Below are 27,365 nucleotides of genomic sequence, written 5' to 3' on the forward strand. Positions count from 1 at the left end.
GGCGGGAGCGGCTCGCTGCCGGTGCGCAGCCGTCCGATAGAGATCTCGCGGATGGCGTCCCTCTGGACCCGGACATAAAGGCCTTTGATGAATTATTGGATAATTCCCTCCGGAGACTCGTGGCAGCTGCCGAGAAGATCGGGGGCCAGATCCTTGAGGTTACGAAAATACTGGAGCAGGCCTTCTTGGTTGAGAAGGAGCTTCTCATTCAGGCCAAGCAGACTCAGGTTGGCTGTTTTATGTATTTATTCAACGACTGAATTTGGTGACGTATATTGTTACAGGGATCATAAAGATTGTATACATGATTTCCTTTTATTTTGAATGATATAATCTGTGCACTTTACATCTCCAGGAAATTTTACGTAGGAAAATGTGCCGTTCTGTTTCATAACTTTCGCAGTTCAAGTTCTATGTAAGGAATGTTGATTTTCCGTGCTTTATACGTTGATTTTGAAATCTCTATATGTATGGACGGAAATGTGGTAGAATTGACAAGTACCTACCTCACGGTACCCAGCCTCATTCAACAAATCTTGTGCCATTCTCTGTTCACCTATTACAGTTCCTACCCGTAAGCTTATGGTTGCTCTTTCTGCTACCAATCAAGAGTTGTCCAATTTTGTTTTTATCTGTAATTTTTGGGAAAAAATGTCGCATAACTCTATCGTATTCCTATGTACAGTCAGACTGAGTGTGGTGTATTCAATATATTGTCTGAAAATGTATTTTTGTGTACGCCATAAGTCTATATGTACATTCATCATTGGAATATTTTACATAGAATTTTTAGGGTTCAGGTCCGCCCTTCTCCTACAAGAACTTCCATAATTATGTCTTGAAACAGTTTGAAATATATTTTCTCTTGTACTTTTCCCCAAAACTTTTTACCAATTGATGTTGGACAATACTAAAACTTTCTAGGCGACGAAGATAAAGAGCAATGGGTTGTCTTAGCAAGGACTAAGCGGGCAATCTTCAATAAACTTTCAAACTAAACTTTAAATAAATTAGAGAAAATGTATATTTTATCAATTTATAGTACATGAACATCCAATATAACTACATTAAAATAAATCTAAATTAAATTGAGGATTCTAATGTATAAAAGAAATAAAAAAACATATTACAAAGGTTTTGACACGAGGAGACTTGACAACCACATTTAACAATGTTAATGGAATAAACACAAGACCTTAGCCTCAATTAGTTTTTTTCTTTTTGACCCCAATCTTCCAACCTTGGAAGTCCTCCAAGAGTCGACACACACTGACAAAAGAATTCCTAAAAAGTGAAGCAAATTTTTCTTTTATTCATAAATACATTACATGAAAAGTGGCTTACTATTTATTAACATAAGAAGGGGAAAACCAAGTATTACAAGCTAAATGAATGGGAGGGTAAGAGGTGGCGAAGCACTTGATGGTGGTGGGAGAATTCAAAGAATCCATGGAAAAGCAGGAGGAATGATGGAGAAGTCAAAGGGTAGTGGAGAAAACAAAGACTTGAGAATGGGGAGACATGATGGAGCATGGGGAGATGGTTAAATCATGATTCATGATATAATAAACACCCAAATCCTAGTAAAACATTAGATCCCACATGACCAAGAAGCATAAAATGGACTAAAAATATGTAAAAATAGAGACACTAACCTCACAATTCATTTTGCCATTCAATACATAAAAATCTCATATATAGAAAATGTGGTTCGTAGTTCCGTAAAATCTATTCTATGATTGTATGACGACTTTAAACAACATGCTAACACCAACAATCTAAAATTCAAAAGGGATGAGTCCGTAAAATCTAGTCTATGATAGTATGACGACTTTAAACAACATGACATGACTGACACCAACAATCTAAACTTCAAATGGAATGAGTCGATGCATCGCCCAATGATTTTATCAACATATTGTCGTTATTGATATTTTAAACAACCTACTTAACTAGTAAGTTATTATTGAGTTGCTCTGTGTTCCAAGTTTATCCAATATTAGAAGGGAGAAAATTCGTGTATGTTACTTGACAGAAAGTTTTTCCTATATGTAGTCATGACATATGATCACAAAAGGAAATTAAAAAAATGAGTTTAGTATTCTTAATTAAAAAGACATGAAATATGATAAAAATGTATCTCTAATTTAGCGCTTTTTAAAGATAGTATCTTCCATTTCTATTATTTTTTCTTACAATAGTACTCCTGTATAAGCAACATTATGTACATAAAAAAACATCAGTTTGTTATCAAGATTGAAAAAGATGAAGAGGCCCTAGATTTCAACCAAACTTTTTTCTCTTTATACATGGAAAATGATGGGGTTTTTTTTCTTGACAAGATTGCATCTATGAGGAAGCAATTACCTACTTCTTTTATGCAATATTAAAGTACTTTCATTTAGATAATTTGATTATCTTAGTTAAGGATCATAGTATATGTGATATGAATGTCTAATTCTTTTTCATGAGTTTTGATCCATATTATTTCCCAAATAGAATGAACTATGGTTCAATATTCATCTTCAACTTTTGATCTAACTACAAATATTTTTTTTCTTCTTTTCCGGGATATGATATTGTCACATATAAGGACACTATCTTGAAGCAAATTTTTTATCAATAGATTCAATATAGTCAGCATTGTAAAAAATTTTGTCCTCAAATGATTATGTTTCTAATAGACTTGCACTTCTCCTGGAAATTTCTTCACACATCTTAAAATTTCTTAGGCAACATCTCACTATATATGCTTTTGATTTTGCATATGCGGCTAATCAAACTTAAATGAGTAGTGTATAAAATTGAGTGATAGTCAAGTAGAAGATTTTTTCATCAGGACTTTGATATCGAGAAGGATCTTCATAGCTTCTACCATTCTCAAATGAATGTAAAGTTTTCAAGAGAATCAATAGGTTTACACCTAAGAAGATCACTGGAAGTTCTATGGCTTATTCCTTTAAAAGAGAAACCACTTCCTAGTTATATTCAAATTTGATGCCAAGGGAATATTTGGGATGCTCCCTTATCTTTGGAGACAAATATCTTTTACAAATAATACTACATTTTAACAGTTTTTAATATCTCACTTCCATTGAGAAGGATATGATCAACATAAATAACTAATATCATTATATTATAGAAAGTGTGTTGAATATAGATGGTGATCATCCTTAGTAATTGTTGTCTATTGTCTGCAAGAATTTAACAAATTTTATCAAATCAGGCACAAGGATATTGTTTCAATCCGTGTAAAACTCTTTTATGCTTGCAAACTTCATTCTCTCCTATGCAATATACTCAGTATGTTGTTCTACACAAGATGTTTTATTAAGATTCTCATAAAGAAAGGCCTGACTAATATCCATTTGTAAAATATTCATCTTTAATTGATGGCAATATATAGAAGGGGATGACTTGACTTTGGCTGGGCCATTTGTGGGGAGATTTGAAAGTCATATCAAAGATTTGAGTGTATCCTTTCACCACTAGGAGAGCCTTGTTATGATCAATAGAGCCATTATAAAGTGCTACATATCAGCAAGTCATGGATTTAACAATAGCAAAAGATGTAACCAATTACTACGTTTGTTAATCAAGATGTGCTTCCACTTTTTTTTTTCATAGCTTGTTTCCAATGTGGTCAAGCAAAGGTTTCATAAAATGTCTTAGGAATATAATGGACAAATTGTCAAAGAACCTTATGAAAGAAATATGAAGATAATTAAAAGATATAAAAAAAAAATTATCAGATGATTAGTGTGTTGGCATTTACCTTTGTGGAGAGCAATAAGAAATTTTTGAATTGTTGGCTAGTGGTATTAGATGTTTAGCCGTATTTGAAGAGATGGAAGGAAGTGTTGGAGTAGGCTATGATCAAGGGTTAAGAGTTTAAACTTGTAAGGGAGAACAAACGATCATTGGGACTAAATTGATAAAGGCACATATAGAGGTGTGGTTGTAAGATTTGAGGTGGCAGTGAAAGAAGGGAAGGTCTCATTAAAAATAACATTAGTAGAGAAATAAAATTCAAATAAAAGGATCATAACAATGAAAATTTTTTGAGTACTAGAATAACCCCAAAAGATACATTAAATGCGATGAGACAATGTTTTTGTGGTTTGCACGAATGGAATGAATACAACTCATACAATTGAATGCATGAGGTGTTAAGTGAAAATATTTATTGGGATAAATAATAAAATATAAGTCTTGGGAATTGAGCAGGATAATTTCATTGATATGAAAATGTTATATAAATACATGTTACATGAATTTAAAATAGTAAAGACATAACACTCATATCACTAAGATTCAATTCCTTTCCTAATAATCACGAGAGATAAAAGAAAAGACATCACACTCATCAGTAGGAATTAATTTCTTTCCTATTAACCACCCGAAGATTAGAGAAAGAAAGAAAGTAGGAAATACACAAAATAAAAAATAACCGGAAAGAAAATAAATCAATACTAATAACTTCTAACGCTCCTCTTGAAGTTGAAACATAGATGTAAATCATGTTAAACTTGGATTTGAAATCGTTAAATAACAACCGAGGATGATTCTTTGTGAGAATATCTATCAATTGACCAATTGAGGGGACAACTAGAACAAAATCCTCTCAGGAATCGAGTTTTTCCTTGATAAAGTGACGTTCAATCTCCACATGCTTGGTACGACCATGTTGGACTAGATTACGAGGAATACTGACGGTGGTTTTATTGTCACAAAACAACTGCAGAGGAACAACGACCGACATATATAACTTGCGGAACATGATGTGTAACCAGAGGGCTTCACACACTCCTAAGGACATAGAATGAAACTCGGCTTCAACACTGATATAGGCAACCACGAAAAGTTTTTTACTTTTTAACGTGACAAGGTTTTCCCACATGATGGAGCAATAACTCGAGGTAGATCGTCAATCATAGATGAACCCAACCCAATCAACATCTATATAAACTGTAGTAGAGAGAGAAGTGTGATGAGAGAATAATAAACCTGAGCCCAGTGTGCATTTTAAGCAGTGGAGGATCCGACGGACAGCGGTGAGATGATGCTCGCAGGGGTCATGCATGCTTGAACTGACTTACAATACCAACAACGTGGCGAGATAAATGAGTTTATCTACTAAGAGTTGGTGTTGTGTTTTGTTTACCAGAATGGTATCGGGAACTTCTCCCAATTTCTCATTGGGTCTATCGAGACAAATGCCGGTTTGCAAAGAAATAGATTAATCCCAGTCAATAATTCTATCACATATTTGTGCTGAGAAAGGCTAATGCTCCGAGAAGAACAAACTACTTTGATTTCTTAGGAACCAGAGAGAACCCAAGTCTTTCATCTAAAAAGATACGACAAATATGCTTTTGAGAGATTCCAATGCCGGCTGATCTTTACCTGTGAGCATGATGTCGTCAACATAGAGGATAAATGGAAATATGTCACTGGATGAATGGCAGAAAAACTACGTATGATCAAATTGGGCCTGAGAGAAACCATGACCCACTATAACTTAAATAAATTTGTCGAACCAGGCCAGTGGGGATTATTTTAGGCCATAGATAGACTTCCTCAATTGACACACTTGTCAACGAGAAGAAATAGAGTCAAAGCCCGGTAGGAGAGGCATACACCTTCTCTGCGAGATCATCGTTAAGGAAAGCATTCTTGTTGTTCAGCTGAAGTAAGGGCTAATCCAACATTACAGCTAGGGATAACAGAACCCGAATAGTATTTATTTTAGCTACTGCAACAAATGTCTTTTCATTATCAACACCATAGGTTTGTGAATATACTTTATCGACCAATCGCGCCTTGTTGCATTCAAAGAATTCATCAGAGTTAAATTTAGTGTTGAAAATCCACCTATAACCCACCACATTCTTTCCCCAGGGAAGATCAACCACGTTTCAAATATGCTTTCGTTGGCAGCCTTCGAAGACGGGTCAATCAGCCAACGTTGTCTCAATAGTGGATGGAAGACAACCATCCGTCAAAGGATGTGACATGCTTTGTAGGTCAAAGATAAGTTGTAGATTGAGGCATATTTCTCATGGGATAAAAAGTGCATGATCATACCTATTTGCGTACCTCAATGGGGGAATCATCTCTTTACTCAGTTCAGGAGTGATCACCGTAAGTTGAGAGAGCATCTTTCTTGGGATGTCAGTCGGATCAGACTCCAAGATTTGCACTGGAGCTGCGGGCTTGACCCTAAAAATGTTTCCCACTTTGTCGGCCTGGTGATGCTCAAGTGCTGTGGATCGGGCGGCATGGTCATGCTCAATCCTAGCATGGTCACGTTAGAAGTTTGATCGGGCGACGTGGTCACACCCGCATCGTACGTGGTAACATAACTGTTTTTGATTCATCGATGTGGTCACGCCCAATCCAGGCGTGGTCATGCCATTTCGGGCAGTATCAAATTTGGGTTTTCTTATTCCGAAACACACACTCGATCTCTTATAACTTGCACATCACCAACAAAAATCTTCTACAATTATAAATCCATGATAAATAAGGTGAAATAGTTGCTAATAAGTAGGGTTAGATGCAATAAAAATTTCGTAGAATTGACTTATGTCAATACCTCCAAACTTATCCATTACTTGCCCTCAAGTAATCTCAAATCTTAGTTAGGATTATCGTAATGCTAATAGTACTCATATGGTTATCCTGCCTCGTTAACTGGATTATATAAATGCCTTGCAAAATATGAAACTTTCATTTCAAGATTAGATTTTTCTGAATGTCTAATAACCCAGTCCTTTATTTTCTTTTTCTTTCCTCATCCCAATGTTTCTTTTTCTTTCCTCATCCCAATGAAACTTTCATAACTCTTAGTCAAGTGTGCATGAAATATTTTTCATTTAGGAAAGAATTATTCTAAATCAATTAGGGATTAGCTTACCAACTTGACATCACTTAACATTTTGTTTGGATAATAACCCTCGAATCCCTCTAAGTCAATTTTTGAAAACTTATCAATTATCAGGAAATTGAAGCCAATTTTAATTGACTCATCTCAAACTTCTTCTCTTGTGGGCTTTGCCAATTTATTAGATTTTTTCTTTTCTTCTCAACTGGCATGCCACAATTAATATTTTCTTTTTCTTTTTTATTAGACTTTACTCTTCTTTTATTTTTTTTTCTCATTTTATCTGAGAATTACTATAATTGGTCGAGCTTATTTATTTTATCGATTTTGAAAGTCAAGTTTCTTTTAACTGATTAGCCTCAAGATTTTTCTACTGGAACCTCCCACTATATTATTATCCAGCCAAAAGCTGTCTCAACTAACTTGGTTATGCTATCCACTAAGTGATAAAAGAAAATTCTTTGATTAACTACTAATATTTTAATTATACCCTTATAATTCTTTTGAGACTCTTTTTGATTCAAGGAGAGATTGTAAAACATAGGACATGGTTCTTAGCTATTGATTTAAACCCTCACCTTTAACGATTATTTCCTTTTAATAATATTTTCTTTATATATTCAAGTTAAGTGGGCAGGATGTGGCACGAGTCACTACTGAAAATAATCTCAATCCACAACATAAAATATGAGAAATGCTTTAATGTAGGGCTATAAACATCAAATCCCTCCCCCAAACAGGCATGCTGTATAAGAAAGTACTGATAACACAAGTAAATGCAGGAAATGAAAGCAGATATAGCTAAAAAAATGTATCACATTTCACCACATAATCAGTAAAAGCAGTAGATATCCCATCGACAGGGACTAACTATTCCGTGGAGAGACCAGGCACAACTAACGACAAGTAGTATGGAATGACAAATGACACTCACAAAGACATAAAAATCAACAAAAATGCATAAATCACTCAAATTGAATCAACTCCTTGCATAATACTTAGGTTGTCTCTTAAATTGCGTTTAGTTTAACGTTCTCAGTCAGATGATACCATAATAATTAATCGTAAATCGGGTCTTCAAGATCAAATTTTCATTTCAAAAGTTCAAGATCACTTGCCTCAAATACTGTCCTGTAGAATCAACTAGGTCCTCAAATGGTTCCACTCCTCCAATTTCTTCCGAAGTACCTCCGTCCCTCTCACTCCCTGGTTGAGATTTTTTAGTAACATCTCACTTCCAATTTAATAGTCCTTGACACTCACAAAGGGCAATGTGAGGTCTCATCCTAATAGGTCATGGCCTAGTATAAGGGCTCCTCCTATGGGTAGTCTTATAAGTTGGTCCGACCCCTTAGTGGCTATCGTGATATCCTCTAAACGAAGAGCTGATTTATCGGCAGTCAGGTTCCTTAAAAATTCACCCACTATCGCTTGCCTTCAGGGTTCAAATCATTAGATTCAATACATTGGCTCTCCCAACTACCCTTGCCACCATTTCACCATGGGAAAGTTTGTTGATTTTATCACATGAAATGTTACTTCTTGGTCATTTTTCTCAGTCACTTTCCCATCCTGAACATCAATAATAGCTCTTCCTGTAACTAGAAAGGGTCTCCAAAAAATCTAGTTTATCTCCTAATCCTCCTTTCTATCCAACACTACAAAATAAAAAAGAAATGTAAATTTGTCCATTGTAACCTGTATTTTCTCAATGATTCTCATACAATATGATGTCGACTGGTCAGCTAATTATAGAGTCAAACTAGTGGGTCGGACTTCTCCTAATCCTAGTTGTTTGCAAATGACTAAGGGTATGAAGTTAATGCTGACTCCTAAATCTCAAAGTTTCTTCCCAACAAGTTTTTCTTCTATTACTCTGGGATAATGAAGCTACTTGGATCTTCCTAGGCTTTTGAAGTCTCTGGGAAAGGGGGTAGGAGCAGGTCTGTCAAAAAAGCTTATTGTTCGCGAACTGTTCGTGTTTGGCTCGTCAGGGAATTCATGTTCGATTTGTTCGATAAGCAAATGAGAAGAACACAAATAATTTTTTTTAGTTTGGTTTATAAACGAATCAAACAGAAACAGTCTCGTGTTCAATCATATTCGAATCTTAATTGTTCGAATTATAAAATAATTTAAAATAATTATATATATAAATTTTATCATATTTTAAAAATAATTATATACTCTAAAATTTATCATAATTTAAAAAATTAAATTCTCTTAATTATAATATATTATAAATTAATAATAATAATAATATATTAATATTGGTTATATAAATATCGTCTGTCCCAAGCCCGGGTGTGAAAGTGAAGGGTTGCGTTAGGTAGTCGACAGCCAACGTAAAATTTGTCGGAAAAAATTATGACATGCATCCTTTTGATCATTGTGTAAGTGCTAGGGCGTTCCCTGGAAGCGACACACTGTATAGTCTGAAGACTGAAAAATGTGTAAAGTCTACTACACCGACGCCCGATTGTAGTGTTAAAGAAGCAAGGGTTCTCACATTACGGATGAATGCGGGTAAATAAGTAATCCATGAAACTAATATTAGGATGAGATCGTGGAATATAAGTACTCTCACTGGTAAATTAATAAAATTAGTTGATATTATGATTCATAGAAAAATAAATATCTTATGTGTTCAAGAAACTAAATGAGTTGGAGAAAAAACTAAGGAGATTGATAACTTAGGTTTTAAACTTTGGTATTCAAGTAAGAGTCGCACTAGAAATAAGGTAGGTATAATTATAGATAAGAGTTTGAAAAATAATGTTGTAAAAATTAATAGAGTTAGAGATAAAATTATAACATTTAAGATTATTGTTGATACTAAGATTTTTAATATTATAAGTGCTCATACTCCTCAAGTAGGTTTAGATATTGGTTCTGGAATGACTTAGAATACTTAATACAAATGATACCTCTTGAAGAAAGAATTTTTATTGGAGGAGATTTAAATGAATATGTAGATAAAGTGGTAGAAGATTTTAGCAATTTTCATGGTGGTTACGATTTTGAGTGATTAATGAAGAAGGTAGAGCTATATTAGATTTTGCTTTAGTGTATGATTTTATTATTACTAATACTTTATGCAAGAAAAGAGGCAAGAAAAGAGATGAATTTAGTGTATGATTTTATTATTACTAATACTTTATGCAAGAAAAGAGATGAACATATTATTATTTATATGAATGGATCTAGCAAAACACAAATTGATTATTTTCTTATGAGAAAAATAGATCGTCGAGAATGTAATGATTGTAAGGTCATTCCAAGTGAAGATTTAAGTACTCAACTTTGATTATTAGTTCCAGATTTTAAGATGAAGAGTTGTAAAATAAAAAATACTAGGAATCGTTGTCGTAGAATTAGATGGGGTACCTAAAAATCATAAATAAAATTATTTTTATGAGTAAAATTCAAGCTTTCAAAATTTGGGGTGTTCATGAAGAAACAAATTCTATGTGGGATAAAGTAACAAAAACTATTAAACAAGTAGCAAAAATTGTATTTGAAGAATCAAAAGAAAAAAAAATTATAAATAAAATTAGTGGGTGGTGGAATAATAATGTGCAGGAAAAAATAAAATATAAGAAGGTATGTTATAAAAATTGGTTTAAATGTAAAAGTTTAGAGAACTGAGAAAAATATCAAATTGCTCGTAGGGAGTCTAAATGAACAATCTGTAACGCTAAAAATTTTGCTTTTAGTGATCTTTATAATATATTAGATATTAAGGAAAATGAAAAACATATGTATAAACTAGCCAAATAAAGAGAAAAGAAAAATAAAGATATAACTCAAGTAAAGTGTAGTAAAGACTAAAATTAAAGTGTTTTTCTTAGAAAAAAATATTCAAATTAGGTGGGTGAATTAGTTTGATAAATTAATGAAGTTTTGGAAAATACGATTAACCTTAGTGATCTTAATATCGCTAATAATAATAAGACATTTCATTTTACTTTCACATTAGTTAAAAGAAGTTGAGGATGCTTTAAAGAAAACCAAGGGTGGAAATTCTATATGACCTGATGATAACCCAATTGAAGTGTGGAAATATTTAGGAGATTTGAGAGTTTCTTGGCTTACTAAACCCTTTAATATTATTTTTAAAACTAAAAACATGCCTGAGAAGTGGAGGAAGAGTATTTTGGTCCCCATTTTTAAGAATAAAGGGGATGCACACGAGTGTGCAAATTATAGAGGAATTAAGTGATGTGTCATCCTTTAATACTATGAAAAAGTTAATTGAATATAGGTTAAGACGTATTACAAAGATTTCTTATAATTAATTTGGATTTATGCTGGACAGGTCTACTATGGGAGCTATACATTTCTTGAGAGGTTTGATGGAGAAATTCAGAGATATAAGGAGGATCTACATATAATTTTTATTGATTTAGAAAAAGCTTGCGATAAGGTTCCAAGCGATATCCTTTGGAGAGTTCTTGAGAAGAAAAATGTTGATATGAATTATATTCGAGTCATTAAAGATATGTATACAAGAACTGTTACTTGTGTTCTTACAGAAGGAGTATTGACAAAACATTTTCCTATTTCTGTTGGTTTGCATAAGAGATAGGCTTTAAGCTCATATCTTTTTGCTTTAGTTATGGATTGTCTTACTGGACACTTACAGGAGGATGGGAGGATGCACCTTGGAGGATGCACCTTGGTGTATGCTTTTTATTAATGATATCCTTCTCGTGGATAAGACGATAGAAAAGCTCAGGAAAAACTTGAATTATGGAGGGCTACCTTGGATATATGGAATGTAATTTTTGTAGTTGTAGCTTTAGTGACAAAAATGTAGCTTTGGGTGATCAAATTATTAAAAGGTGTGAATGCTTTAGATATCTCGGATCTTTTGTTCAAAGTGATGGAGATATTGATGGGATGTTATTAGTAGAACTCAAGCTGGTTGGTTGAAGTGTAGGAATGCAGGCCTATTGTGTGATAGAAAAGTACTGCTTAAACTGAAAGGAAAATTTTATTAGATGGTGCTAAGACCTTTAATGCTATATGGCGCTGAATGTTGGTCTTTAAAAGAGAAGCATAAAACTAAGTTAAGGGTTGCCAAGATAGGAATGATTAGGTGGATGAGTGGCTTTACACTTAGAGACAAAATGCGAAATGAATATATCCGTGATATGGTTGGTGTAGCTCCAGTGACGGACAAAATTAGATAGAGTCGTCTTAGATGGTTTGGTCACATTAAACGTCGACCATCTGATGATTCAATTTGAAGAGTAGATGCTTTAGATTCGACTTATGTTAAGAAAGACAGACATAGACCTAGGATGACTTGGGCATATTGTATAAATAATCATCTTAATTTATTAGAACTAAATAAAAATATGATACTAAATAGGACGCAATGGAGAAAAATGATTCATGTAGCCGACCCCACTTAGTGGGATAAAGGTTTTGTTGTTTTTGTTATATAATATAAGTTTTATAATTATTATAATATACTATATATATAAGCAAAAAAAAACCCTAAGCCCTTTACAATCGACCTCTCCTTCCCGTTTCGAAAGCTTTCTGTTCGGCCGCCTCTCCTTCTTCTGAGTCTTCTTCTTCTCATCGCAAAATCGTGAAAAGCTTTCGGTTGCGAGAGCTTAGGATTTGTCATTTGTGTTTGTTCTCTAATCTCTACTTCTATTTGTCCTCTTGCTTGGTATCTTTGTCCTTGGTGAGTCGGTATTGGATCGACTGCTCGGTATTCTTGCTTGGTTGCTCGATATTCTTACTTGGTTGCTTGTAAGGCTAATGAGGTGTCATCTTTGAGTATCTTTTCTTTAATATTTCATATTTATCTTCCGGTTCGCCTCTTAGCTTAAATTTTCTTAAATTTCTTTTAGATTTATTTAATTTCTTTTGAGTGAAACCTAGTTTTTAAAGTTTTTAGGAGTGAAATCTTGCATGTTGAATTTCGAACATTTCAAATTAATTTCAAACAAATCGAATTGAACACGAACATTAATTTCACAAACAATTTCAAACACGAATCTATTTCAAATACAAACAATTTCAAAAAAATCGAACACAAATATGAGCTCTGTTGGTTCATATTCGGTTCGTTTACACCTCTAGGTGGGAGTCTCTCATTTAGGCCAATCATAATGGGTGAGACAGGTCCTTCTAAGTCAGGCTTAACGGGGTTGCATCCACTTCTATGGATCTCTCCCCTCTTTAACACAGTTCTCACTCTAATCATCTTACACTGGTCAAGATTGTGGTATATAGGGTTAACCTCAGTGTTGCTTTGGAGTGCTCCTGGGATTTGTTATTCATTGAATTGGCCAGCGATCCTAGTTGGGTTTCAAGATTCTTTATGGTTATAGCTTGGTTCTGTAATTGGTTCCCTATTTGAACATCAATTTCTCAAGAGACTACTTTTTCTAGATTCATTGGGTATTGGCATAAAATGTTGGTGGGTATAGTTGTTTTTGGTGGTTATTTTATTGGTTGTTCCAATTCCCTACAGGGTTAGCTTGAGGGTTTCTCTACTGCTGGTTATTGTTGCTCGATTGAAAGTTAAGATGATTTTTCTAGCCTGGGTTATAGATATTGAAATAAGGGTTATAACCTTAGTTTGCAATGACATTATTTGACTCTAAAGTGTTCATGCTCGGATTTACTACTAATTCATGCATCATCTCCTCACTTGGTGGCTAGCAAAGATAGCTAAGACATTAGATTCATGCACGCTAGCAACTTTTTCCAGTGTATCAATGCATAAGTCTCATCAAATGGTTTGACCATTAGTGATTCTCCTACAACAACATCTATAATGGACCTAAGGGAACCTACTAGTCCATTGTAAAACGTTTGAATGATTACCCAATCAGGCAATGCATAGTGTGGGCACCTCTTAAGCAGTTCTTTGAATCTCTCATAGGCCTTATAAATGGACTCTCAATCTATTTGTGTGAATGCGGCAATGTCATTCCCAAGCTTTGCAGTTTTAGATGTAGGGAAGTATTTTGCAGAAACTTATGGCTCGGTCATTCCAAATTGTAATTGATTCTGGGGCAAAGGAGTTTAGCCACACCTGAGCTGTCTCTCAAAACGAAAGGAAAAAACTTAAGTCTAACAACATCGTTGGGGATACTATTGTATCAGAAAGTGGCATAAAATTCAAGGAAGTTGGCTAGATGAAGATTTGAATCCTCAGAAAGTAGTCCCTTAAACTGGTTATTTTGGACCATTTGAATTATGACAGGTCTCAGCTCAAAAATGTTGGCCTCTATAGTGGGATAATTGATGCTCATATGGATCTCCTCAACAGAAGGGTTAGCATAATCCTTAAGTGGTTTCGTGGTGGGGATCTCAGGGTCAGCCATCTCTATGGGTGTGTTAGTGAGTGAATTTGCTCTTCTAAGACGTCTAAAGATTCGAGTAATTTCAAGGTAAAAAAGGACAAGGTCAGACTCAGCTCATCTATTCATACAAAAAAGACATTGACAATGCTATGACAGCCTCAATAGAATCCAAGCAAGCAAGCAATCACGATGACCTACATAAGTCAGTTAACATACACACACAAAAGCAAACAACACATGTAAAAAAGAAAGAAAAATAGACTCAATAGCATATTTTGTTGACTTTTTGGCTTTATGATTTTTTTTTTGTTATTAAATTTTCAACATCTGAAAGAAAAAATAGATTATGCAAATGCAACAAAGAGAAATAACTAATGAAAAAAAAAATTGTCAAACCTTGATTCTAAGCAGCTCAACTACAATTCTCTTAACATCAGAATATTTCGAAACGTCTTTTCTCGGCAGTAGTGCCAAAAACTTTGTTCGAAAAGTTTTGGTAAAACAAGTCAGTATACTACACAAGTATACTTGTCAAATAATAATGCATATTTAACGTACCCCGTATTGATTTCACGAGAAAATGGCTAAAAGATATTCCAAAAGGCGAATGCCTAGTTTATTAAACTTCCAAATCTAGTTCAGTGTGATCACAAGAAAGAGATTTAATTCCTACAATCCTACTTGAAACAAAAATAAAACATACGAGTTGGAAAACAAAATAAATAAAAAATGGAGAAATCTCACAATTCTTTGGGAGAGATAAGGCTCTCGCCTTTGTTATTCAGGTCGTTGTGGTTGTGGTTTTCTTAGATTTTCCCCTACATGATAATTGTTAACAACAATAAAATTTTCTTCTTAAGCTTATGCCTAGGTTAAAAGAAGAATAAGAAACCCATGAGGTTAAGTTTTACTTAATCCCATGACATTTCCTTGGACAATTTTTATCCGCGTTTTAGGTTGCAAAATTCTAATGGAATACACCAATTCTTATCAGGATTTTGTGATTAACCCTTTCGTTCCTCTATGCGATCGGTCGAAGTCGTTGGTCACGAAAAATGAAAACATTCTAATTGGCAGATCAAAAGTAATAAAAGGAAAAGGTTAATACAACTCTTTCACGAAAGCTCAGAAAAAATGTCATGGAGAAAATAATTCAAGAAAACCATAAAAATCATGAGTCTTACATCACGGAGGCGTGAATAAGAACTTAGCTACACATGATGGAAAGAACAACGAAAACAAATCCATGAAAATCATTGTTGCAAGAAAAAATTGAAAGTAAACATTTACAAAATAACTTATCCTCTCCACCAAAACAAAAGCTCCCCCTCTCATAAAATCTCCTCTACAAAACAATTAGAAAGACAAAAAAAAAAGAGAAAGGAAAACAACCCTTAGGACCTCAACCTCGAGTAGGGAAGAAAGCCCTAAGGGAGAAGCTCTCTCTCTCAATCTCTGGCTTCAACCGTCTCTAATGATCCAATTCTCCTTACAAGCTGCCTTAAATCAGTTTTTATAACCCAGGTTTGGATTAGCAAGAAATTTCTTCTAAAAAAAGTACTTGGCGTAATCACGTTACTTTTCTGATCTGGCGGCGTGGTCACGCCCAATCATGCCCCCCTACCGTCGATATAGTGGCGTGGTCAAGCCCAATTCAGGCGTGATCACTCTAGTTCGGCAGTCCAAACCCTGGTTTTCATCATTTCAAAATGAGCGCTTGATCACCTGTAAATTGCGCATCACCAACCAAAACATCCCGCATGTGTAAGTCAATGATGATTAAGGCGAAACAACAGGTAAAAGGTAGGGTTAGTTGCAGTATTTCTTAATATTGACTCATGTCAAGACAAAATTCATCCAAGTGTTGTCATCGATTATAGTAAGGAACCACTGTTTATTGGTATAACTCAAAGTTTTGAGAGGCTCTCCATAAGTCACTATGAATAAGTGAAGAAGGAGAGGAAGGAGTGTAAGGGTGAGAGGTGGATATGATACACGATGTTTAGCTAATTGACAAATTTCACATGTAAAAAAATAAATTTTTTTCAATAAAAATCAAAGGATACAATTGTTTTAAATAGTGAAAATTGGAATGACACAAATGATAATGTAAAAACATAATTGTTCCATCATCCTGCTCGAATGATGCTGTTGAAAGTAACAAACATCAGGAGAAAAATAAGTAACACAATCAATGTCGCATGTTAACTTATTGACCAATAAGAGGTTACACTTAAGAAAATGAACAAGTAACACAAATCTTAATGTCAGCCTGATTGTTAGTACAGCTCACCCCCTTTACTCGCAATGAAACTACAGGAGTCATCGACAATTTAAATAGAATCACGCCCGGAGAGTGTCGAGAACACTCCATCATGTGGGTCATGACCCCTGAATCAATAATCCACGGGCTAGAAGAAGCAAAATCAGCCAGTGCCATAGAGATGTTACCTTGACAGACATGAGAGAGTGACGGGCCAGTGAACTAACTAGATCCATGTAGCTTAACATCTGTTCCATCTAATTCTTAGTAGTGTCTGGTGAGTTAGGAATGGTCTGAGTAGGGGGGGTCAACTGAATTGTACTGGATTCCAAGGTTGTGACGAGGCTTTTCGCTGCAGAAGATTTGGTTGAAAACTTATTTATCGGTTTCACATGGAGCTTCCAGTACTTGTCCCTTATATGGTAGGGTTTGTGGCAAAAGTTGCATGTGGAGTGATTGACTAGCGACTGCGTGTTAGAGTGTGGAGTGTTGTTGAGTTTGACGGCTCGGCTGAAGTAGTTGAGTTGCCGAACATGACATGTCTCCATCTTTTTTTTGCGATGGATCTCTGTAAAAGCTGCCCGGGTTGAAGGATGAGGGTCACGACCCAATATACTGCTGCAAACTTCATCAAGGTCTTTATTCAGACCCGCTAGAATTGGGACACATGATCCTTTTCCAAGATTTTTTGGAAGAGGGAAATATCTGCAAGAGAGTCCCAAGTGTAGCATAATATAGATCACATTCCATCCAGAAAGCAACCAAGTCGTTGTAGTTCTGAGTCACCGTCTTTGATCCCCGTTTAGCCTCACAGATCTTATTCGAAACTTCAAAGTTGTCCATAATTATCTATGTCCAAGTAGGTATCACGAACGACCATCCAGAGGGCACTTGCAGACAGAAGAAACAGTTAAGAACGGCTAATATAAGTCTCAATGCTATTAATCAGCCATGACATAACTATAGAGTTTTCCACATACCACATATCATATGCAGGGTTAGTCTTCGGAGGTTAATGAAGATTGTCGGATGTATCTTGATCTTTGACGAACAACAATTTGAGACCTTTAGAGGAAATTAGAGCCATTGAGTTTATGAGTGGTAATCAGAAAATTCACGTGATTTTCAGGCCCTCCGGTCTGCGAAGGGATTGAGGTAGATTTCGATCTTCCGATGGATTCAAGAACCGTGTCAGACGGAGGCTCGATGGTGGAGGAATCAACCATGTCTCCTATGGAGTCAAAAGAGAGGTTTGGATGCCGAGACATGGCTACCAACAAACAAGGTCTGCAGAGAAGGATTTCTAACTAGCACTAGGGATATCCAATCAGGCAGAATGAAGTTTTGGCTGCTGGAAAGAAGTCTGACTGTCCTTGGGAGGAGGTCCGACGGCTAGAGGTAAGGGACCTGGCTCAGGAAGGCTTGTAGGGAAGAAAACTGGCTGCTGGAAGAGAATTTGGCTGTTGCTTTAGGGAAGGTTCAACCGGGGGTCCAGCTGCAAGAAAGGAGTCTGGCTGCTAAAGAAGGGAAGGACCGACAGCTATAGGTCAATAGGGAAAAATTCGGACCGCTGGAGAAGAATCCAGGCGGCTAGGGTTAGATCCCGTGTCCGATACCATGCAAGTTTTGGGAATTGAGTGAGATAATTTGATTGATATGTAAAGGGGTATAAATACAAGTTACATGAATTATAAAATAGAGAAGGCTTAACATTCATATCACTAGGAATCAATTCATTTCCTAATAACCATCCGAAGATAAAAGGAAAGACATAAAACTCATATCATTACGAATCAATTCCTTTTCTAATAACTATCCGGAGATAAAAGGAAAGACAACACTTATATCACTAGGAATCAATTCCTTTTCTAATAACCATCCGGAAATAAAAGGAACGACATATAGTAGGAAATACAAAAAAAAGGAAATAACTAGAAAGGGAATAAATCAATATTAATAACTTCTAACATAAAACATGGAGTAGCATTGTTAAGAATTTTAAAGAATTCAATTATTGAAGTGGCATGCAGTAAAAATAACACCCCCTAACATGGATGTGGAACTTGAAGCTGCTAGTAATATCAAGAAGATGTGGTTCTTTATCTTCAAATATCCTATTTTGTTGTGATATATATGGAATGTATACCACTATTCTTGAAACTAAAAGAAAGAAAAGAAGATTGCATAAATTCAAGAGTTTTATTTATTGAAGAGGTTTGATTTGAATAAAAAATTGATTTCTTATGGAATAGTTTGAATATAAATAAGGCATCACATCCACATATTAATCTTAAGTGATTTTGGTATGGTTATTAATGAAGTGAAAAAGCAAAAACGAAGATCAGTAGTAAATGAATTTTGTTCCATATCTTAGAGTGAATCGATTCAAACGGGGCATGGCTACTGTAAGTGTAAGACAAGGAAAATGGGACTTGAGAATATCTGCCGGCTTATTTGCATCACATTCAAATTTTCCATTACAAGATGATGCATGAGTGAAATTCCAAAGCTATTGAGGAGGAATGCCCATACGATGAATTTTATTGTTTAGTTGTAGGTCATGCTTAGATAATGTATAAATTAAAAGTTGACATGAAATTGTGAAAGATAGAAAAAATATTATTCCACATTGAAGATAGTACTATTTTTGATATCGGAGAAAGGGTACCATCAGCAATAATAATTAATGGAAGACAAGACATTTAATATTACTGGTTTATGTCATATGAGAGAAGGCTTGGAATCTAGTACCCAAAATACATTAGTAGAGATTGCTTCAATAGATCCAAGGAAGTGATCACATGATATTTTGAGTCACTTTTGTTCTGTTTGTTGGAGTAATTGATGATAATATTTCTAAGAAAAAGTAATAGATCAAGGATTCATGATACCAGTTGTAGTTAAAAGTGTTACTTGATGTGGTCATGTGCTGAGTGGCGAAGCTTCCATTATTGTTTGGGTGGATAACTGGTATAATTGTACTGAACACAAGTTAGGAAGGTATTATAACCAACACCACTTTTTCCAACAGTATGATCACTATAATAATCCCCCCTAAGTAAATGGCTATGTTTGATTAGTTACGAGTAAGTAATTAAGGGGAATTGCGTTTGGTTATGTCAAGGAAGAGTAGTTACGATGTAAGGAATAATGAAGTTAGCCATCAATTGTAATTGTATATCCTGTAGGGAAGGACGGGAGTAAAAGAGAAGTTTGGCCTCGAGGAATTCTTTCTTCATTTTACATTTGCTAAACGGTTTGATTAGTAGTAAATGGATGACACGAAAGCTACTTATCCCAATTTTTGAACAAGTTTCTATAATATTCTTGGATTTACTTGCGCTTTATTGAAGACAAATATATCATAATGGAGAGTGTAATTGGGTTTACACTCTTTTATTATTGTTTTTAAACATTTTCTTAAGTGTTAAATCGTAATTATTGTTTAATGGAAAGCTCGTGGCTATTAAGAAACTGGATGAGAAAACATGCCATTTTGATATGTTGATATTGTCAAAACTGGCTGGAAGAGAAACATCAAGGTGATAGCATCATATGAATCAACATCATATGAATCAACAAAAAGCTAATGACTTTCAACTATAGAAGATAATTCATATCATTGAAGCTGATCATGATAGCAATAGTGGATGAGGGCTTGAACTCATTTAGAGAAGAGCGAGACACCATGACACTATTGAAGATGAGAGATATCTTCAAACCATAAAATTGTTGGGAGTCATGTGGTTTTTAAGAGCCTGGTTGAGCGATAGTGAATGCAACATCATGAAGGATAGTATAAGCGAGACTAGATAGCAAGCATAAGGTGCATGCAAGTGAGTGCATTGCAGCTAACCATATAGTAGTTCTGTGAGAGGTGCAGCAAGCTAGTGAGGTTGGATGTGGAAGCTATTGGTGAATGTTTTTGTGTGACGAGCCAGCTTGTAGTAGGTGATGCTGCAAATATAGTAAGTGTAGCAACGTGTGCATACTGGTATGGTGGTTTGCATAGTAGTGAGAATGGTCAAATCACATGTGAGGGCACATAGAGTTGTTGGAGCAACAATGCTGAATAAGAAAATGTGACTAGGGAGGAGGGAGGGAGAGTGATGACATTTTGCTCTAATACCATGTTTGAAGGGAGAATATTCTCTTATGTTATTGATGAAAAGTTGGTGCCTATACAGAAATATTCAAGATGAGTTTAAAAAGGAAACATATAATGAGATGAATATCTAATTAAGAGGATGCAAAAATGATGAAAATATATCCCCTAGTTTTATGAAAGTTGGCAGACACCTAACTCTAATACCGTGTTAAAAGGGAGAAAATCCGTATATGTTATTGATTGAAAGTTGGTGGCTTTGTAGAGACATACAAAAATAGGGTGAATTCCTCAATTAAGAGAATATAATACATGATAAAAAAAATTATTACCTAATTACTTTTCTCCAAACATAAGACCTTTTAATCTTGTTATTTTCCAACATTAACTGCGAATTTGTTAAGGGTCTTACGATGCAAGTATAATTCACTTCAGCATTGCTTCAAAATTGGGTGTCTACTGTTTTTGGCTGGTTTTATAATATTATTTTATATATTATCATGTTTTTTAAACTTCAAAATTTTATTTTTTTCGAATAATGACCCTTTATTCTGAAATGCTTAATTGCACTACCAATTCTCTCCCTTTAAACTTTATGTCAATTTAAGCCTTTCATTGATTCTTTATGTCACCTAATATGAAACTTTATTTTTCTTTCTTAAAATTACCATGGAATCTTATTTACAGTTATATATGGAGCTTGCTATAAGTTCATTTGTTCTTTTTTTACGCACTCCCCTTTTCTTGTTCTTTTTTATTTGTACACGTCCATCTTTTCACTCTTGTTTCATCAATGTTGTAACGCCATTTCTTTACCTGTCTTTTTCTATTGTTTTTTTGGAGTTATATGGATTTCATTGTTTGATACAATTTCAACAGAAACCTAACTTGGAGGCTCTGTTCTCTGAGTTTTTGAAACCGCTAAATGAATTGATTGTAAAAGCAAATGCAATGACAGAAGGCAGGCGATCTGATTTTTTTAACCATTTAAAGGCAACGGCTGACAGTCTATCTTCTTTGACATGGATTGCTTATTTAGGGAAGGATTATGGTGAGTAAATCTTTGTTGGTTTCCTTTATTTATCTGCGGGGTTTGCATTAATGGAAAACCTATTCATATATAAAAATCAGAAATTTTGATCCTTTTTCAACTCACTTCTTTCTTTGAGGCACGAGTCTTCCAACTACCCACGTTGAAGAAAGTTGGCAGATGGCTGAATTCTATAACAACAAGGTATGATCTCGATCATGCTAACCAAACAAAAAGATAAAAGAAAATACTTGAATGAACCACCATTAACTTAAAAAATAAAGAATTTTGTGGGTTATTGATTTATTTATTGGTTATAAAAAGAAATTACTTTAATATTATCAGAACGTTTCCCCTTTTTTTGTTTTTTTTTTAATATGCCTTTTTGTAGCTGTTTGTTGCTTTCTAGCCCCTTCATGTGGCTAACTAGTTTTATCTTCTTTGCCATTGAAGTTTAGCATGCTTTCTGTAGTTTTTCATTATTCAAAATGTAATTAAAAGCTCTAAATTTTCACTATCATCTACAGTGAGATCTCTACACATTGTTCAATTATTTTGATTAATGTTTTATTCTATTTCAGATGCATTATTGTTACCCTCATATCATTTTGTTCCCAATTTTGCGTCGAAGTAGTTTTTTATTTATTCTGGTGATTTATTTATTTATATATTCTAATTGTGATATTATTGTTGTTTGTTTTAATTCAGAGGTAAAAGAGTTTTTGTTAATTTAATGGATAAGATTGTCTTTATTTCATTTCTTAGGTCCTTGTAGCATACAGAAATAAGGACTCTGATCATGTCGAATGGGCAAAAGCTTTGAAGGAACTTTATGTACCTGGTTTGCGAGATTATGTTAAAAGCTTTTATCCTTTGGGTCTTGTTTGGGGACGTCCTGTGAGTGCTCTTACTTCAGCACCAAGCTCTCCTTTGCCGGTGGCTAAGGTCCCACCAGGGAAGAATCCAGCAGCGCCACCTCCTCCAGCCACTCCTCTTTTCGTCTCTGAGACTGTAGCACAACGGCCTAAACTAGGGATGTCTGCTGTGTTTGAAGAGATAAAGTCAAGTAAAACTGTGACATCAGGTATTCATACCCGCCTACCAAAATCATAGTTTAACCTCTTTAAAGACCTAAAAATGGTCCTTTTTTAGTTTATGTGATTGTATTTGAACTTCTGCTTCATAGGTCTGCGGAAGGTTACAGATGATATGAAGACTAAAAACCAAGCAGATAGAACTTCTGTTGTAAGCTCTACTGAGAAAGAAATACGTGCCAGTTCTCCATCAATTTCTAAGACGGGGCCTCCCACATTTGAGCTGCAAATGGGTCGCAAGTATGAATGTTTTAGCTACCTCTGCTTTTATTTCTTAAATGCAGTGTAAAATATGATATTTCCAGTTGACTTATTCTTTTCATTTGATCTAATTTCATGTTGAGTGTGCTTGAACAGTGCATATTTTTCTGTTAGTAACCCAGAGGTATTATGTGTCAGGTGGGCTGTTGAAAATCAGATTGGAAAGAAAAACTTGGTTATTGATAAATGTGATGCGAAACAATCCGTCTATGTATATGGTTGCCAGGATTCTGTGCTGCAAGTCAAAGGTATTGAATTCATCATTTGCTGAAAAAAAAAATGTTAACATGTAAAATTTTCCAAGAAATATTGTGGAACTCTCTTGTAATTTTGTGCAGATATTCAAACTTAATGGTGTTGCATTTCTGTAACATGCAGGGAAAGTAAACAACATAACTATAGACAAATGTAATAAGATGGGTGTCTTATTTAAGGTGAGTACGGATATATGGCGTCCTGTATTATATCTGTTGCGGTTCACTCACAATATTAACAACTCTTCTCACAAATGACTTAGGATGTGTTAGCTGCTTGTGAAATCGTGAACTGTAATGGCGTAGAGGTGCAGTGTGAGGTATCCAATTATTGCTTCTCTTTATTTTGAAAGCATTGGCAAATTTCTGAAGCTGAACCATAATGATTCAAACATTTGTACAAGTAAAGAGGAAATGAATGTAATTAATCCTCTTTTTGCTTGATATAATTTTGTCACACTTTGATTTGCTTTTGCTATTAAGTCTTGATAATCATTATCTATATCATCATCAACATCATTAGTATGATCTTGACTTTTATCCTTATATGTTGTGTTAGAAAGGTGAAAAACTTGAATTAAGCAAATTTTTTTTAGCACTGGCTATTATGCGCATTGATTCAAGCTTTTTCATTTTTCATGATAGTGTTGTTTTGACTGCATTCTCAAGGTGAGCTTAGCACTTTGGAGACTCCCCTTAATGTATGTTGTCTGTATTTTGTTTGAGTGGCCATCACCACTTACGTATTTTACCTTTTGTGGTGATGGTAGGTGTTGACCTCGTTTTTAGTGAGGTCTTAGTTTCCTACTCCCAGAACACATAATCTAGCCTTAGCAGTTCCTTGTTGATCATCTTAGTGGACTAGTAATGGAGCCCACCTCTCGTAGAACTTCAAACCGCTTCTTGACTCATTTTTGTGAAGAACTCGCATGAGTGATTCCAAGCACTCAACTTCTAGTTGCAAGGGCTAAGGACCAACATGTACAAGACTCGAAAATAAGTTCCTACAGGATCGTACGACCTTAGGTGAACCCTCGGTGACTCAGCAACGCACTCGCTACACCACACACGAATTTGACACGTTTTTGACACGTTTTGGCCCGACCGTCGGCGAACTCGCCCGGATGACTCTGGATGACGAAATGGACCACACAGATGCGTCTGGGATGTCAACTTTAGCTAGGGATGACAACCGTATTGCCGGGGTTACGTGCGCACATAGATTGCACGGAAATCGATGCATTTTTTTTTAGCGGGATGCGGGCCTAGACTCAACTCAGGTTTAACTCGGATTTGATTCAGGCTGGACTCGAGCCTGAACAAGAGTTAAGCAATTTGAATTTCGAATTTCAAATTTCAAATGAAATATTTAATCCAGCTTTAATGAAATTTAATAAGGAGATGTGTTATGCCAAATAAACTCCTCTGTTAAAGGAAACAAATTAATTCCCCGCCAAAGCTTTCACATAACGGCTCCCCCTCGAATCTTCGGCTGAATATAGTAATTGGCCTTCGGAGAGGATTCCTGAAGGGATCATCCTCCGCTCTGCTCGATCTCGTCTCCCGCACCGAAGCTGCAGACCCCATCCTCTACTCTGTTCAATCCCATCTCCCGCACCGAAGTCGCAACTCTGCTCAATCCCGTCTCCCGCCCGCACCGAAGCCGCAGACCCCATCCTCCGCTCTGCTCGATCCCGTCTCCCGCACCGAAGTCGCAGCTCTGCTCGATCCCGCCTCCCGCCCGAAGCCCACGCTTCTTCTGCGGACGTGGAAGCCCTCGCTCCTATCTGCGAAGACCGAAACCCTTGCTCGCGTCTCTCAGCCTCTGCTTCCGATTTTGCCTTAAATCATTGCCGTCCCAACTGAATTTTCAGCAAATCACGATCGTCGTTAGCAAGGGGCAGTGACCAAATCTTAACAAACACAGAACCAAAGTGCCCTTTTATTTCCTCTTGATCGAAAAAGCTCTCCTAAAGGTATATCTTCTCCCAAAACAAATCTCTGTATGATTTTCTTTTACTTATGAAAGTATGCTAGTGTTTGATACTTCTAAAATAAAACAAAATGTGTATGCAAGAGTTGCTTGTATGAAATATGATAAATTCCACTTGATTTTTGCTATTTTATTTGGATATTTGTGTGGCATGGGTCTTGAGAGATTCATTTGGACATTCATGCAAAATTTTCTTGACGAATTCCTCTGTCCAAGCTGATGTATTGTAAACCGTAACAAATTGTATATGGGTTTGCCAATGGTAATTGGAATTTCACATTCATGCATTTGCCTTGTAGTTGCTTGCCATAAATGCTTGTAATAAAAGTGATGAATCTCTTTGGTTATATATATTTAGAATGGTAGATTATTGCAAGATTACATGAATTGTGGTGTTGATACTGTGTTTCCACTTGCATACATATGTATCATCCAATTCTCATGAATTTACATGTCTTGCACTTGAACTTTACTTTTGCATTTATACAGCACAATATTTCAACTGTTTTGGAGTCATCGCGAGCGTCGATTTGGGGCTTAACATATGCCTTTTGGAGTTGTTTTTTGTGCTGTCTTTGAGCTTCTAAAATGTAGTTTGAGGCTTTTAAAAGGGGTTGATTTGAGAGCTGTTTTGAAAGCGTTGTCTTGAGTTTATATGGGTGTTGTTTGAAGATTTTAGAAGTGTTGATTTGGAGTGTTTGAGTGCTATTTGAGTGCTGAAATTGTAGTTTGGGCTGTTGTAGGTAGCTTACAAGCGCTGCGAACTACTGATTGGATGTATTAAAAATGCTATGAAAGCTTTTGGAGTGTTGTGAGAGCTATTGGGTATTATTTGGAACATAGTTAAATGTTGTTTGGGGCATTTTGTGGGCTAATTTTGGCATGGTTTTGACACCGTTTGGACACCATTTTAGCACTGTTTCAGGACTGATTTTTAGAGTTTTGCCCACTGTTTTGGGGTTGATTTTGATAGTTCTATTTACTGTTTTGGGGCTGGAGGTGGAGAGCTTTATTTACTGTTTTGAGGCTGGATTTATAGAACTTTGTCTATTGTCTTGGGGCTGAATTTGGGAGCTTTATTTACTGTTTTATGTTTCACTTGATTATCATTTAAACGCTTTTAGACCGACCCACCTATTTTTTTTTTCTTCCCTCTTCGGCTTTACTAGTTTTGGAAGTGAGTCAGCCTCCTCCTTTTGTTTTATTTATTTTTACATGGTTAAGTCATAAAGATGGGAATTTATGATTTAATTAATTGGATATTATAGAAAAGCTTAAATCACCTTAAGCATAAGTTAAAGAAAAGAGTATGCTTCGTAGAGTTGTAGGAGCACACCCTAGGTGAGAGTCCATCCACCTAATCCTCAGTGTAGACCTCCTAAACTTTAGGTGCACACCCTAGGTGAGAGCTCATCCACCTAGTCCTCGGTGTAGGCTTCCTAGAGCTTAGGCACACACCCTAGGTGAGAGTCCATTCACCTAGCCCTCAATACAATGTAGGCTTCCTAGATTTTAGGTGTATACCATAGGTGAGAGTCCATCTACCTAGTCCTCAGTTTAGGCTTCCTACACTTTAGGAGCACACCCTAGGTGAGAGCCCATCCACCTAATCCTCAGTGTAGGTTTCCTAGACTTTAGGAGTACACCCTAGGTGAGAGCCCATCTACCTAATCTTTGCAGTGTAACCTCCCAAGATTTTAGGAGCATACCCTAGGTAAGAGTCTATTCACATAATCCTCGAATGCACAGTGAAACTAGACACTTGACCCTAATTCACAAACTGACTAAGACATTAGACATGATACACCAAGCGTGACCCATGCTTCCTTAATTAAATCAATAGTGAAATACTCTCAATGACTTAACTTATAATGAAACCCAGTGCACCGGGATTTGAGCTTTGATATTAACTCAAGTTCTTCTAACAATTGGAGAAATTTGTTAATGCCATATATGGATCATCCGATTAGGATAAGTCTAGGGTCTAAGTGGAGAGGGCGATGACGATATTGCTTATGTGTGCTTAAACGAGGGATGTGAAGTGAGATTATTAGAATAATATCTCCTACTTCAAGGATCTTCTATAAAAGAGAGGAAATGATCGATGATGCTATTCGCCGACCCTTGGTGGGTTTGTTGCCCTCG

The 27,365-nt window shown here is 35.6% G+C and overlaps 1 protein-coding gene across 1 annotated transcript in view; it reads left to right on the forward strand.

Annotated features, from left to right (window-relative positions):
- Window positions 1-10: 10 nt before the first annotated feature.
- Window positions 11-27,365, forward strand: part of LOC110031189 (cyclase-associated protein 1) — a gene marked incomplete at its 5' end in the record, with an annotated part of 60,059 nt that continues 32,704 nt past the window's right edge. Inside the window, 8 exon segments of the mRNA XM_020734275.1 lie at window positions 11-227; window positions 21,468-21,639; window positions 21,758-21,822; window positions 22,384-22,702; window positions 22,805-22,952; window positions 23,112-23,221; window positions 23,352-23,407; window positions 23,491-23,547. Coding sequence (XP_020589934.1) covers window positions 11-227; window positions 21,468-21,639; window positions 21,758-21,822; window positions 22,384-22,702; window positions 22,805-22,952; window positions 23,112-23,221; window positions 23,352-23,407; window positions 23,491-23,547 — 1,144 coding nt within the window.

This window comes from Phalaenopsis equestris, unplaced genomic scaffold, assembly GCF_001263595.1.
Source record: "Phalaenopsis equestris unplaced genomic scaffold, ASM126359v1 Scaffold000787, whole genome shotgun sequence".
NCBI classification, from domain to species: Eukaryota; Viridiplantae; Streptophyta; class Magnoliopsida; order Asparagales; family Orchidaceae; genus Phalaenopsis; species Phalaenopsis equestris.